This window comes from Gymnoscopelus braueri (assembly GCF_963280865.1).
Source record: "Gymnoscopelus braueri genome assembly, chromosome: 17".
NCBI classification, from domain to species: domain Eukaryota; kingdom Metazoa; phylum Chordata; class Actinopteri; order Myctophiformes; family Myctophidae; genus Gymnoscopelus; species Gymnoscopelus braueri.
The window spans coordinates 12305104-12320527 of record NC_137617.1 but is presented as its reverse complement, the minus strand read 5'-3'; the positions used below and the strand labels follow the sequence as shown (position 1 = coordinate 12320527).

Below are 15424 nucleotides of genomic sequence, written 5' to 3'. Positions count from 1 at the left end.
CGACTGACTGACTGACTGATCGATTCGCTCTATTTTTTTCTCCACATTATCTCATTTTGTTATCCTTTTCTTGCATTTAGTTCAATATTGTCATTGTAAGACTGCTCTTTATTTGACCTCTGATCCTGCATGTGTTGTGTTTTAGATGTTCATTATTCAGCTTCTCTCACAGTGAGTTATAACAGAACTCAGCACTTCATCACTGAGTCTGTCTCACTGAGCTGTGAGGGAAACTCTACTGAATGGAAAGGGAAGAGTTACACTGACCAACTGAATGAGTTTTCACCTAGACCTTCAATGACTGGATCTACATGGACCAAAACTTTTTATGCAAGAGACAGTGGAGTGTACTGGTGTGAGTCTGGACTGGGAGAGTACAGCAATGCTGTCAACATCACAGTACATCGTGAGTCCAGTCACTTTATATAGAAATACTGCTGCGTTTCCATTCCATCAACTCATTAAAAGCATGCTTTTGCATTTGCTCAGTGTGAATCCTAACATGTAAGACTGTTTTTTTTTATCTTAAATTGTTTTACAGATGGTCCTGTCATCCTGGTGAGTCCTGTTCACCCTGTGACTGAGGGACATTCTGTGACTCTTCAATGCAAACACAGAACAGATGAGTCACTCTCCAACGTGGACTTCTATAGAAATAAAGAACTGGTCCAAAATAAAACCAATGGAGAGATGATCATACCTGCTGTCTCTAAGTCTGATGAGGGCTTCTACAAGTGTAAATATTCTGGAGGAGAATCACCACAGAGCTGGATGGCAGTGAGATGTGAGTTTACTGCCAACAATTTACCTTTTTATTTTTCATGTATTTAAACAACATGGAAATGATACACTTAACACATTTACTTATGTGTTACATTTACTGTATGAATGTGGGGGAAAACACTTTTTAATGTGGAAGAATTACACAACAAATGTTCTAAATTGTGTAATTACTTAAAACAACTTTCCAGCTTTGTTTATAAATGATTACACAATAGCAGACATGACAGTGGACTCCCAATATCTTAAAGCATTTGAGGCAAACATAAATGAGTTATTATGATACTAATCTATGTATGTATGTCATCATGGTGTCTCAACGTTCAGTGACTGTGCCTGTGGAACAGAGTTCTCTACATGTAGTGGGGCTGATTGTAGGACTTCTTGTTGCGATTCTACTGATCATCCTTCTGCTGCTGCTGTGTCGATACAGAACATCCAAAGGTCAGAACTACTCAAATATGGATTATATCGTTTATAAATTGTCATGCTGGGAAATTAACCTCCTACAGAATGTTGTGACACCGAACAGAAGAGGAGTGGTTTGCGGTGTAAAACACTAACATATTGTGCTCTTTTCTTTTTTACAGGTCCATGTTGTGTCAGGTAGGTACAACTGTCCTTGATGAAGAATTTTCTTAGTCAACGAGAAGTGTAAATTTCCCAGGTATAGTTACAGGGGATGGGAGTGGGGGGTCAGTGGGGCAGATTATAGTCTCTTAAACCAGACAACACTTCCACAATCTTTGAATTAGTCTGTAATTATGCATCATAAAAGTTCTATAGAGTAAGCTGTCATCTGTTTGTCACTTCATTTCACGAACAAATATTTTTTTTAATTTCCAAGGTTTTTACTGATTCCTTTTGTCTGTGTATTGCACCTGTAATTATGAGAAATAGCATTCTGACCGTGCAGTTTAGCTGTCCCCCCCCCATAAATCGTTCATTTTTCATTTACTTCTATATTATACTCACTATGCTACTATGGTACTACTGCTACTAATGCTACTATCACCTGGTGGGTTCTGGTGGTTCTGGTCTGTGTCACATGATCACATCACACTGACTGTGTGTGTGTGTGTGTGTGTGTGTGTGTGTGTGTGTGTGTGTGTGTGTGTGTGTGTGTGTGTGTGTGTGTGTGTGTGTGTGTGTGTGTGTGTGTGTGTGTGTGTGTGTGTGTGTGTGTGTGTGTGTGTGTGTGTGTGTGTGTGTGTGTGTGTGTCCTGAGTCCCCACTGACCACAAAGGAAACAGGCTGTGTGTCAAACCACACTCATACGGCCTCTGTCACAGTGAAGCTTCAGTGGTTGATGTTTCCATCTGATACTTGTGTGTGCATAGACATGAGCTTGTGCATTCAGTTCTCAGTCAACAGCCTTTCTTCTCAAATGATTTCATGTTTTTAAATTCGGTGTATTACTGGTGTTGAACCCGAAACAAACTTTATGGGCTCATCGTGATCTGGGAATTATGCATAGGGCTAAGAGGTCACTAAGATGTTTTAACTGCACCAATATGTAGAATAATAACATCTATGAAAAAAGCAAATACTCAACTAACGCCAAGACACCAATGGGCGAATTAGTGAACTAGCCAGTTATGAGGGGTCAGCCCTATCTGCCTCAGTAGTGTACTACTTTATGCTGTTACAATATTCTCTTGAAATAGATCCGTCGAGTCACAGATAACCAATCAAGACTCAGCATCAGACCAGAGGACCAACCAGAGAGGACCTCCAGATGATAGTTTCTCCCCACTTCAACATGGTCAGCCTTTCAACCAATCACAATCAATCAGTCACATACCAGCTGATCACTAACACCAATTAATCAGCAACTATCAAACCAGGCATTCCTTTTACACAAGAAAAGTTTTTCAACACATGCTTATTTAAAGGTAGGGTAAGTGGTTTTCTTTGGTTAAAATAAGTGTTAAATAGCTCTATATTCTGATAGTAATCATTGAGTGTTTGTTCAGTAACAGGAGTCTCCATGTCTCTCCAGCTCTTTATTAAACCAAAAATGCATTTTCAGGTTGGGATACCAATTTTATCCAATCAGGATAGAGAACTCAAACCGTATACAGATTAAACAAGTGAAATTGGAAGTGATGACACAAAGAAATGAGCAGACACAGTTTATCAAAGAGCTGGAGAGACAGGGAGACTCCTCTTACTGAAGAAACGCTCTATAGCAATGATTACTTTCAGAATAATATTCTGAATGTAATCATGTGCTATAGAGCAGTGTTGATTTCGTCGACTAAAACTATGACAAAAAATGTTCGTCGACTACCTTTTTTCACTGACGAAAACTAAATAAAAACTAATCTACGATGACTAAAACTGAGACTAAATATATTGACAATTTCGTCAACAAATAAGAACTAGACTAAAATGTTAGGGAGGGACTGGTGGAGTTGCGCTCTGAAAATATCAGATCTACAAGCTCACAACGCGTCGCGCTGGGACACGTTGTGAGCTTGTAGATCGGCTATTTTCAGCATGCAACCAAGTATAAAATCAGCCATTACGACGCCATCAAGGCACCGCCAAAATACATTATAGTCGACTAAATCAACTGTAGATTTAGTCGACAAAAATCTTATGATATTTAGTCAACTAAAACTTTTAGATTACTAAAATAATATGACTAAAACTAAATGGAATTTTATTCAAAAGACTATGACTAAAACTGAATCAAAATTTGCTGTCAAAATCAACACTGCTATAGAGTAAAAGGTTAAGCCTTTTACCAAAAAACTTTTTGTTTTAACCAAATATCACTTACCCTACCTTTAAATGTTGATATTGAAAGAAGGAGCTGTTAGATTTTACAGAATTGTAGAGAAGAATTAATTGGAGATGATTTTAATTAGTAATTTAATTTACAGATGTCTATGGTTCTTTGTTTCAGACGAACCTGCAGCTGAGCCCAGTGATGTGACATATTCACAGATTGAACTAAAAACTATGGGCAAGAAAAAGAAGGGTGAGCAAACAAAAAGCATGAAATGAATATGAAGTATGATTCGGCTGAAGATGATGGACTATATAGTGTAGTGGCCAGTTTTTAACACAGCCCACATTGTGTGTGTGTACGAGTGGGTTCATGTGTGTGCTATAATTTTGTCACTTGCCCCTCATGCACATAGACACATTGTGTGTGTGAGCTTGCAGAGTAAGTTTCAGTTCCTGTGAACTTCACTAAGTAGGTTAACTCCCACACACTGTCCATCTCATAAAGCAGGTGCTATGACGGGCAGTGTCTTCCTAAAAGTATATAATCATTTGTATATCGTCTCTGTCGGGAGGAAACCTCATATGTCCAAAATTGTTACTTTTACTCAAATTCAAAAATAGCTAAAGTAGCAGATCTACAAGCTCAAAATGCAGTTTTGAGCTTGTGGATCTGCTACTTTTGATACTTTTGTGTGAAGCTGTAGTATGTAGTGGGGCATTCCTTCACGAAAAACACAAAAAGTTAGCAAATGGAGATAAGAGGTTTCTGCCTGACAGCGACGATATACTGTAGGTAGCTAAACATAAATACACGTGGTTGTAACAGAGAGTTTCCTCCACAGTGAAGACTGCTGATCCACCTGACAGCTCTTTGTATTCTGAAGTGAAGACTGGATCTGCCACAGGTACATTTTGTTATTTATAACCGTCCACAAACATTCAGCTACAAGGTGTTTTGCATGAATGTTTCACTAAAACATTTTTTAAATCATTAATAACTTCACACTGGTTATGTAGGAAATTAACATTAGTCATTGGCCAAATGATGGTCATTGGCCAACTTTGACTGTGGCTGGTAAAGTTGTACTAGCTAGTTGTTGTTTGTCTGTTGAAATAATGACAATGAATAGTGTAACTCGGCCGGTATATTTTGGAGTTCTGCTCTAATCCCATGTCGGGCTTTAACCTCGGTTTGCATCAGCCAGTCACCCGATGATTCTGACCCCCAAAATAGCTACATTTTGGAGAATGTAAAAGAAGCTGAACTGTATTGGGAATTAAACAGAATTACTCAGGTGATCACTAACAGTTTTCATAAAACATAACATTGCATAAAGAATACTATGTTCTGACTTGCGTGTTTTGTTGTAGAGGGAGCAGGAAAACCAGATGTGACCTACGCCCAGGTTAACTACCAAGACAAGCGCAAGGCCAAGAATAAGAAAGGTGAATGCATTTTGTTAATTAACCAAACAAATTATTGCTGGGGTATCCGGTAAACAACAGCCTGTCTCATGCAGGGATGTTTCCCTGCAAAACATTTTTTAATTTAATTTACAGTATGGTTCTTTGTTTCAGACGAACCCGCAGCTGAGCCCAGTGACGTGACATATTCACAGATTGAACTAAAAACTATGGGCAAGAACAAGAAGGGTGAGCAAACAAAAAACATGAAATGAATTATGATTAAGGTGAATATTATGGACTATATAGTAGTGGTAATTTTTAACACAGCCCACATTGTGTGCTATCATTGTCACTTGTCCCTCATGCACGTGAGGAAATAACACAAGACATTGTGTGAGAGCCTGCAGAGTAAAGGCGGTTACACACCGGCAAATATGCGAATATACGCAAAATTCGGACTCGTTCCGAATAATTAAAAGACGCTTTTTTCGCTCCGCGAAACTGGTGTGGAAGCTTGCATTGACTTTAAAAAAAAACGAATTATTCGCATGAAAAAAATCGCCCCGGTGTGTAAGGACCTTTAGTGTTAGTTCCTGTGAACTTCACAAAGTAGGTTAACTCCCACACACTGTCCATCTCATAAAGCAGGTGCTATATGACAAAAGAAAGAAAGGTAAATGCATATTTGTGCTAGGATTTCCTCAACAATAATAATATAAACTTTATTTATATCTGGGATTGGGAGCATGTGTTCCATTGAAAAATATAATGAGAAAATGCCACTAGTCCTGAAGATGGTTAAAGACTGAAGCTGAGAAATCAGAATGAGGATCATCATAATGTGAATTTAAATGCACTGCTCATAATTTCTGCAACCATTCACATTTTCTCTGTGCTCTATTTTCCTTTCACTAAATCACCAGCTCCAGATAATACTGAAGATACAGTTTATTCTCAGGTCAATCCAGGAACATCTCTTGGTAAGATATTTTCTTCCTATACATAATTTTGATTGATTGAATATGTTTATTAACAAGTTTGAAAACGGTACAGTGAAAAAAAACAACCACATAAAAATCCCTGGGGGCTTGTTTCCATTGTGGTCCATTGTACTTAATCCACCAGGAACAGGAGGGGGGGGCAGGAAATGCATCTTATTCAGTGACAGTCAGTGTATCTGGGTTTGAGTTTTTAAAGTCTTATGCTGTTGTTTTGTTCCAGGATGGTAAATGAAGATGTCATGAAAACAAGAGAAGACAACACGGAACAACTCAAAAGTATTCCCATTTTCACGAATTTTAATTATATCCACACTGATTTTATGAGTCATACAAATTGGATCCCATTTTAACGCATAATAGGAGTCTTAACGCTGCATTGTGTGATATGCAGCCCCTACTGACAGGGCTTTGCAGCCCCTACACAGACATTAAGGGGGGCAGGGGCTCAAGCTGTTCCCACCACAGAATTGACATGTTTTCTGAAAGTAATGCTTTCAGCCAGTGTTCAGTTGTTTAGACCAATTCAGTCATTAAATCGATGGTTTCTTTCAAAAAATAAAGTTAGGAAGAATGCAATTGTCAAATGTCATTCAAACAGATCATATCTTTGCAGTGCACTTCCTTAGTGTGGCATTGTTCATGCTCTACAGATTGTATCTCTTATTTTAATCTATGTATATATTTGTTACATCTACGCAAAAGGCTGTAAAACTGATCTACAGTACGTTCATGGAGGTGAGAAAGGTATTTTGTCTCAGTTTTTATGCTGCTTCTTATTTCCCAATCAGAATTGATTGATTGGTTTCATAACCGAAAATACACTGCCATGCCACTGCAGCATGCTCAAAATAATTTATACTTTTAAACATTTTAAACACCATTGTTCTTAAATCTGGCTATAAAACTACTTGTTTCAGAATGTAATTGCAAATTTGTAAGTTGTCCTGCATGACAAAGATAACGTTGTATTTTGTATCTGTTGCAATGTTTTAACCTAGATCTAATCTCTCCTAAATGGCACAACTGATACAGCAGGAAGTGCCACTGTGTGCTTAACTGTCACTATGTGTGACCTTGCTGTGGAGTTCTGCACATCATGTCTAACATTGCTGCAATGGTTGCTGTGTTGATCAAATTCAAATTTCTCTTTGTTTTTGTACAAATTATTGCTGGGTTTATATTCGGTAAACAACAGCCTGTGTCACGTGCAGGGATGTTTCCGGACAAGCTCGTCCCCCCTTGTATATATTCTTTAACCACTTAAGCCTTATTTCACAAATTTTGAAAATAGCTGATCTATGTATGGCGATGAGACGTGTTGTGAGCTTGTAGATCCGCTGTTTTTGCTATTTTTTTTATTTTGCTACGTTTTTTAAATGTTTTGACTGTCTTCTATGACATGCCCAAAATAGTGACGCCGTTAATGTAGTTATTCACTTCACCACTAGGGGATGCACGTTGTTTAACATTACTGTGTATCTGTGCAGAGTGAAGCCATGGTTTATTACTCATCCTAACAACACATCTGTCCCTTTGAAACAACTGTAAGAGTATTATTACATAATGATGTACAGAACATTTAACTGTTGTCCATATCATTTTTACACTTTATTACATTGTATTTACTTAGTTAAGGTTAGGTGTAACTGTTGGGTACTTTGTTGTATAATGCAGCAGGGTGCACATTGGACAGGAGAGGCACTTCCCAGCATGCCCCTGGAAGCACTCATGTTTATTGTTTTATTGGCCTGTTATTGTGTTGTTATTTGCTATGAGAATATGTTGGAGGTGAATGTATGTGTTTATTATGATGTCATTGTGTTCAGTTAACCACATTTGTTGTGTTTTTGGAAGACAAGGGAGTTTGATTGATTTGATTGGTTGAATACATTATTAACAGTTTGCAAAAAGTACAGAGGTACAATTATACAGTAATGCTAAAAGGATAACACAAGCCCTGAGGGCTTGTTTCCATTGTGGTCCTGTGTATTCAATTCATCCCTCCCTTCTGTAAATAGCATTTGATTTGCTTTAGTTTAGACTTTAGAGGCAGAGTTGGCTACAGTGTTATTAATAAAACAAATTTCCAATAGAAAGTCGTTGTCATGGTTTCTCCTTCAGATATGCAATACATGCCAGCGGTTATTACAGTATTTCCTTACACATTTTATGTCTGGTGTGGTGATCCCAACATGTAAATAATTTCAAAACCTCTAGTGTCAGTATATTAAGTCAGTTAGTACAGGATGGAGTACATACATCCCTGGATAATGTCAGTATCGTCTCCGATTCAGGGCATTATTGATTGATTGATTGAATACTTTATTATCAGTTTGCAAAAAAAAAAGCACAGGAAAGTACAGTTCAATACAAGGTCAGCTAAACCTATGGCTTGTTTCCATTTGGGTCCTTTGTACTCAATTCATAGAGACATTTAATGACAGATAAATTAATGTTGCTCTCCAGGACTCCAGGAAATAGTTGAAGTGCCTGGTGGTGCAATCAGTTAGCGCACACTGACCTATGCACCATGTGATGCGAGTCACGAGGACCCCAATCTGGGAACCCATACGGTAAAATAAATACATTTATTTTCATAGCAGAATCTGTGTTGAGAGATTATGAGGACCCGAGCTCAAATCCAACGCCTCACCTGTCAGCTCCCTCTGACCTCATTTAAATGTCTCACACACCCCTAAAAGCCAAATAAAACAACCGTGGATTTTTAACCTTATACCTAAACTGAACCAGCTGCAACCTATAACCATTTGACTGGTCAGCACCCTGGCCAATCATAATGTGTAGATTGCAGAGGGTCAACAGCTGAATATCCTTTGCCAACCTAGGCATCTGTCTAAACAGTATGCTCTCTCTAAATAATATTATTAGCATTTGTGGTTAAGCAAACAGTATATGCCTATCTAAATAACAGAACATATGGGAACAATTAACTATACTGTATCTGCTAACATACAGAATATCAAAATATAGGTGACAAATGGATACAAGGAATGAGCACTAGGGGGCGAGGTGAAAAATGTATGTATGTATGTATGTATGTATGTATGTATGTATGTGTGTGTGTGTGTGTGTGTGTGTGTGTGTGTGTGTGTGTGTGTGTGTGTGTGTGTGTGTGTGTGTGTGTGTGTGTGTGTGTGTGTGTGTGTGTGTGTGTGTGTGTGTGTGTGTGTGTGTGTGTGTGTGCGCGTGCGCGTGTGTGTGTGTGTGTGTGTGTAGTATGTTACTCATGGTAAGTATTATATGTTTGCATAAGGTGTGTAGGTTTCTCTTGAGAAATTCAAATGCATTGTACATTGAGTGTCAATTTATGTTTGTACACTCTCAAGAGTTTCATTTTTTGCACCCTTACAAATTCCATTTAACTGGGATTGGTATTTCCGCTTATGAACAGAGTGTAAATGGCACAGAGTGTAAATGGCACATGGCGCAGAATAATGCGGAATGTGTTGCCAGTAGAGATGCTTATGCTTTTAAAATACTTGCAAAGTAAAGTATGTGTTCTTAACCAACCTATTAACTAGTACAGTAAGTAACCAGCTGCATCAAAGGTTTTGAAACTGAAGGAAAGACTCCTTTTAGAAATACACAAGATTCATATTTTTCAGTGCGTTATATTTTGTCAGTGAAAACAAAACTGTTGATTAAATAACATTTTCAACTTGATTCCTGCTATAGGGACCGCTTTAGGGGCGGCCATAGCTGAGTGGTTAGTGAGCCCGCCTAGGGAGCCAGAGGCCCTGGTTGCCCCAGGTACGATTCCAGGCCACGCCAGCATATGTGTCGATGAAATGAAATTTGTCCCTGAGCAAGACTCTTAACCCCTAATTGCTCACAGGCCCTCATTGGAAAAAAGCCCGCAAGGACTTTCATGAACGTCCTGTTAAAAGGAATTATCCTTATCCTTTATAGGGCTATCCAGATATCCAGCAAACATGCTGAGAGATGTTCATTGCAAATTGAATATCTGTCTTGATAGATTACCGACCACCTAACCTTGCGGGAGTAGGCTGTTTGCTAAAGCAATCTTTGATTCTAACATTTATTGACTCTACAGAACAGAACTAAACTAAAATAAGTCGCAAGAGGCGATGAGATGGGCCAGATCTATTGTGTGACGCGCTACAAATAAAAGGAGATTCACTGGATCCAAACGATGCGTTTTAAGGGGTTTATTAAAGCAACAAAAAGGAACGTAATTAAAGGTGCTTAAACTCATAGCAAGGCGATCACAGTAATCAAAACAATAAAGCAAAATAACGTATAAAGCGGTCAACAAAAAGTAGGCTCCCAAACACCCCCTCTCTCTCTCTGTCTGTTCTCAGCAGGTGGTCAGGTGGTGCTTTTGAGGTAACCAGGTATCCTCCCCTATGCCCGTCACTCAATCATCCACTCATACACACCAGTGACAGGGCATTGACCAAGAATATAAATAACATAACCAAACATAATCATAAGAACAATAAACCAATTCATGGCTCCTACAGTATGTGTATTTATTAACCACATTAATCCTGGCATAGGCTACCTATTTTTGGCATGTCGATATAGGCCAACATTCTCTAAAATAGCATATAGGGCTATATATGCTAAATACTGTACATGTTGTACATCGGTGTTGCACATCTAAAATAGCAGGTCTACAAGCTCACAACACCGTACCATGAAACGTGTTATGGCCTTGTAGATCAGCTATTTTCATATATGCCATTATCAGGCTTAAGCGGTTAGTAATGAGGTTGGTGTTTCCTGGAAAAAGGTCATCAATAGTTTTCATATTGCCAGTGTCCTTAAAGATTTTATTTAACATCTATCCATTAAATAGTTGTAAAAGTGTATCATCACATTGAATACCTATTGTATATTGATATACATGTGTGTCATTCATCATTCATTACCTTATGTACAATGTATATACAGTCAATTCATTGTCACAATTTTGACTGAAACACCACTCTCCTCTGATAATAAAGCAGTATTATAATATTAATTATCATATCATATTTAAATAGTATATTATTATATTATTTAAGAGAGCTGAACCAGAAAGCAAAGCTCTTCATACAGGCATTCTGTATATTTAAAGTTCATTCAATATTTCAGGAAATGAGCACACTGCCTGTATTTTGCAAAAAGATTAGCCTATCTATCCTGAATTATCAGCTCAGGTGTTTTCACCTAACCTATTATGGTTTCAACCAATCAGTGGTGACTCTGAAATCGTGTCCTATATTCATGTACACCCATTTCCTTATTAATTCCTGAAGATCTATATCTGATGTCCTACGTATGTATAGATACATGATAGCCCATTTCCGAATCCTTATTCATTCCTGTACATCTACTGTATCTGGTTGAAACATTGAAATAGCAAACAAAAGTACATTGAGCATATTACCAGTATGCAGACTTTTATTTTATTTATGGGGATCTTCATTTGTCTTGCACCTGTACACTTAAGTAGAGGTTTAACCCTAACCCATCTACCAAGTCAATCTTCGTTCCTACTCTCACCTATGGTCATGAAATGCATGTGGGTCATGACCGAAGGAACAAGATCATGGATAGAAGTGGCAAAAATGGGTTTTCTCAGGAGGGTGGCTGGCATCTTCCCTTAGGGTGAGAAGCTCAGTCACACTGGTCTGGGAATGCCTCAGGGTTCCCCAGTTAGAGCTGCATAATGTGCCCTGTGACAGAGACGTCAGGGATTCTCTGCTGGAACAGCTACTACCTCCTAGACTCGACTACGGACAAACAGACAAAGATGGATTTAGAAGTGACCATATGAATGAGTGAATATACACTTTATTTGCCCCCTTATAATTATTATATTATGAATATCAGTCAAATGTAATATCAGACAAATTTGCTAGGAATAGACTGTCCTTTGCTATTTGAAAGATATATTGTAAAAAATGTTTTTGTCACATATGTTGTCTACTGTACCTTTGACATTTAATGACTCCTGGTCACTTTAATGCTTTTTGTGTGTCCTGTCGCTCGTAGAACAGAATGTAGGCCGACTTTTGCCGACGGCAACAGACTAACTCACCCGTTGTTTTATACACTTTGTGATCATCATAGATGAGCCAGCGGTCTGTCTCAGGAGGATACACCCCGTCACAGATGTAATGGCCTTCATAAACAGAGGGTCCAAAATGGTTGACTACACTCGCCAGAGTGTACATTGTTGCATGGTCATCGACTGCAGTGACCAGCAGCTTCCTGGACAGATGCACCTGACTATCTTTTGTTCCGTTCCAATTGGAGCGATTGAGGTGGAGAACCAAGATATTAGGCAGATTTTGAAATAACCACTGCTGGTCCGATCTCAGATGTCCGCACTCACACCTGTATTCCAGCTCCGTCTCCTTTAGGTATTCATCGAGACATCTTTCCACAGATTCTCCAGGCATCACAGTCAAGGACAGGTTGGTGAATTCCTGTTGCGTAAAGGACAGCGTGCGACATCGTCTACAGGTCCGGGTGTTGCACATCACGAAGGACAGGTGAGCCTGGACAGGACAGGTGTAAGCATGCGTTGCTGCCTTCAGAGCGGGGTACAGAGACCTCAGCTGTTCCAGCACACAGATGAGGAACTCATGGGCGTCCTTTTGCTTGTCGTCCCGAAATGTCCGATACTTTTGGTCATTCGAGATCATCCACTTGAAGGTCTTCAGGATTTGTATTTTACTGTCCGCGTCATTGAAGAAACGTGACATGTCAATATACACCAAAAGAACAAGTATTTCGGCCTCAGGGACTGTACTTACAACCTGATACTGACGGCGAAGCTCATCCCTGAATTTTTTCAAAGTCAAGAGGCTCTGCAGGATAGAGTTCATGTAGCACATTTGCCCCACATTGTATAACCCAAGGTTGGCAAGCTCTTCTGTTTCACAGAGGGCGGGAATGGCTGGGACTGAGGGCTGGATGGTCTCAACCAAACTATCCAAAGAGGAACTATTGTTATGGTTGGCCTCAGCATGTGCACCTCCCAAAACGCCCCCAAAAGCAGCATTATTTTCTTTCTGAGTATTATTTTCGTTCTGATTTCTTCCTCCTCTCTTCTCTTCAGGAGGTACGGAGGAGGCACTGATGTTGTTTGCCTCAGCAAAAAGAGCAACAAGTGCAGTCGTCTTTTGTTTCCTTTTGTGGCGCTTGAAGATTAGGAATGTGTGCCGCCACAGATGTGTCTTCTTGGTCCTGTGCAAACTTCTGCTGCTCCCAGCAGAGGTTGGCACTTTGGCGGCCGGGGCTTTCATCTGTTCCACCTGTTATACACAGTGATGTAATAGGAGCCTTGTCTTGTCGTCATGTATGACTATCTGTTCCACCAATCATACACGGTGCTGTAATATGGGTCACGTACAAGTGACTCACAGGTCTTCTTTGGGGTTTAATGAGCAGATTGCATCACAATTATGTTATATTTGCCTTGGGCGTTGATGTAGCACAGACAACTGTTGTCACTGGCAGGGGCTGATAGTAGGTTGTGAAATTGATTGAATTTATGATGATGATTTATGATGTCAGTCAGCTAGTATTGTGACATAAGGCATGTCCATATTTGGGCATAATCCAACAATTTACTACTGTGACATAACCGTTGATTAACGTCAATTTGTGCAGGCGTCGTAGATCTCCATAAGGCATAAAATGTTGCCTGAAGCCCCATGCTGTTCAGAATGGATGCAAACAATTCATATGTTCCAAACAAATGCACATTTATTCACACTGGGCCGATGCCCTTTGGAAACTATGCCTGTTGGGATGCATGCCCCTCCGGTTATGCATGGTTGTACCCATTGTCAGAGTACCCGTTGTACCCGTCTGTGTGTGTCTGTTTTTTGCCCATATATGGAGATGTTTGTTGTGTCTGTCTGTCTGTCTGCCTGTGTCTATGTGCCCATATATGGAGATACCTGACGTCGGTCGAGTGGTTGACACAGTGATTCCTGAGGGATCCGATCCATTTCCGCAAGCAGGTTCTGGACAACCGGACACATAGGAAAAACAAAACTTCACTGTTAATCCAATATTGTTGTAGCTATAATAACTGCTGAATTAATTGATTAATTGATTGATTCATTATTAATTAATTAATGGTCAGATCTATAGCTACCAAGTCTGCAAAGTTCACAGTACATTTTTAAACTTCTGTGTCACAAGACACAGCTGTAGGTAGAGCTATATAATATCCACCCATTTCAATGAAAGTTGCTCACCCAGCAGGTTTGCTGTGTCCCTCTTGCAGAGGACCACTACTTCCCCCTACAGGTTCCTCCAGTATTGGTCCGTGCATATGCATCCCTGAACTCTATTCATATTTCATATCTGTATGTTAAATGGGCCACGATTTGCTCTGATGGCAGAAACCTCTGTATATGGGCATAATATTGGGTACACACCCATGGTAACTCCATCTAGGGCATGTGACATGCTGACATCAGGCATGTCTATATTTGGGCATAATCCAGGCACACGGCCAAACACACCCACAACGAGAAACCAAAACGTTTTTTGTTAAAAGGTTAAAGCTCTATATTCTGATAGTAATAATTGCTATAGAGTGTTCAGTAATAGAGATCTAACCGTCTCTTCAGCTCTTTAATAAACAGAAAATATATTTTCAGGTGGGTTGCCAATTTCAGCCAATCAGGAACCCGGGCCATTTATCCAATGAACTATAACTCTATCAGCTTTATCAGCTTCAATTTTATAGTGTTCAATTTTCTTTGTGTCACCACTTCCAATTTCACTTGCTGTATCCTGTGTAAGTTCTCTCCCCTGATTGGATAAAATTGGTATCCTGACCTGAAAATATATTTTCTGTTTATTATTTTCTGTTCGATACAAAAGGGCTGGAGAGAATATAGAGCACTCAAACTCAACACTTATTTTAACAAAAAATATATATCACTTTAACCTTTAATGAAGAGTTCAATATAAATCCTTGATAAATCCATGATGTATGATGACAATGTATGAGCTCATAATTTTTATCATTAATTCAGCGTTTGCACGTGTGTGAATTTGTCAGCTCAAGTAAAGATAATTTTGAGTGCCAATGTAAACAAAAGGCCTGTTAACAAAAGGCCTTTTAAAAATATATTATCAGAGGTGCAAAGTAACTAAGTACATTTAATCAAGTACTGTACTTAAGTACAATTTTGAGGTATTTTTACTTTACTGGAGTATTTCCAATTTTCTGTACTTTTACTTCTACTCCACTGACTCATAATTATATACTTTTACTCCACTAGAATTATTTGAAAACTTTAGTTACTTTGTAGTAGATTTTGATTATTATTACAAAACATATATTAACCACTTCAGCCCTATATACATTTTGGCCATTTGAAAATAGCCGATCAACAAGCTCAATTAGCATTGTGAGCTTGTAGATCTGCTATTTCAAAGGATTTTTTAAATACATTTTATACATTTGTGAAATGGGACATAAAGCATAACGAGTG

At 38.9% G+C, this 15424-nt stretch overlaps 2 protein-coding genes across 2 annotated transcripts in view; both read left to right on the top strand.

The window, feature by feature from the left end:
* The window catches only part of LOC308104118 (Fc receptor-like protein 5), a 99687-nt gene extending 91706 nt beyond the window's left edge, over window positions 1-7981 (top strand). The window contains exons 18-23 of the mRNA XM_080454425.1: window positions 3695-3769; window positions 4362-4424; window positions 4891-4965; window positions 5098-5172; window positions 5850-5906; window positions 6148-7981. Coding sequence (XP_080310551.1) covers window positions 3695-3769; window positions 4362-4424; window positions 4891-4965; window positions 5098-5172; window positions 5850-5906; window positions 6148-6155 — 353 coding nt within the window. The 3' untranslated portion in view covers window positions 6156-7981. The remainder of the gene's footprint in view (window positions 1-3694; window positions 3770-4361; window positions 4425-4890; window positions 4966-5097; window positions 5173-5849; window positions 5907-6147) is intronic.
* Window positions 271-1476, top strand: LOC308104119 (low affinity immunoglobulin gamma Fc region receptor III-A-like). The gene is made up of 4 exons (XM_080454427.1): window positions 271-406; window positions 542-784; window positions 1108-1224; window positions 1371-1476. Exons 1-4 carry the CDS (start codon window positions 298-300, stop codon window positions 1388-1390), a joined length of 489 nt encoding a protein of 162 aa, XP_080310553.1. The 5' UTR covers window positions 271-297; the 3' UTR covers window positions 1391-1476.
* Window positions 7982-15424: the final 7443 nt, after the last annotated feature.

Coding starts and splice junctions, on each gene's coding strand:
- LOC308104119 (XM_080454427.1), top strand. CDS start 298: ATGACTGGATCTACATGGACCAAAACTTTTTATGCAAGAGACAGTGGA. Junction 785..1,107: donor GAGCTGGATGGCAGTGAGAT/GTGAGTTTACTG, acceptor CTCAACGTTCAG/TGACTGTGCCTGTGGAACAG. Junction 1,225..1,370: donor TCGATACAGAACATCCAAAG/GTCAGAACTACT, acceptor TCTTTTTTACAG/GTCCATGTTGTGTCAGGTAG.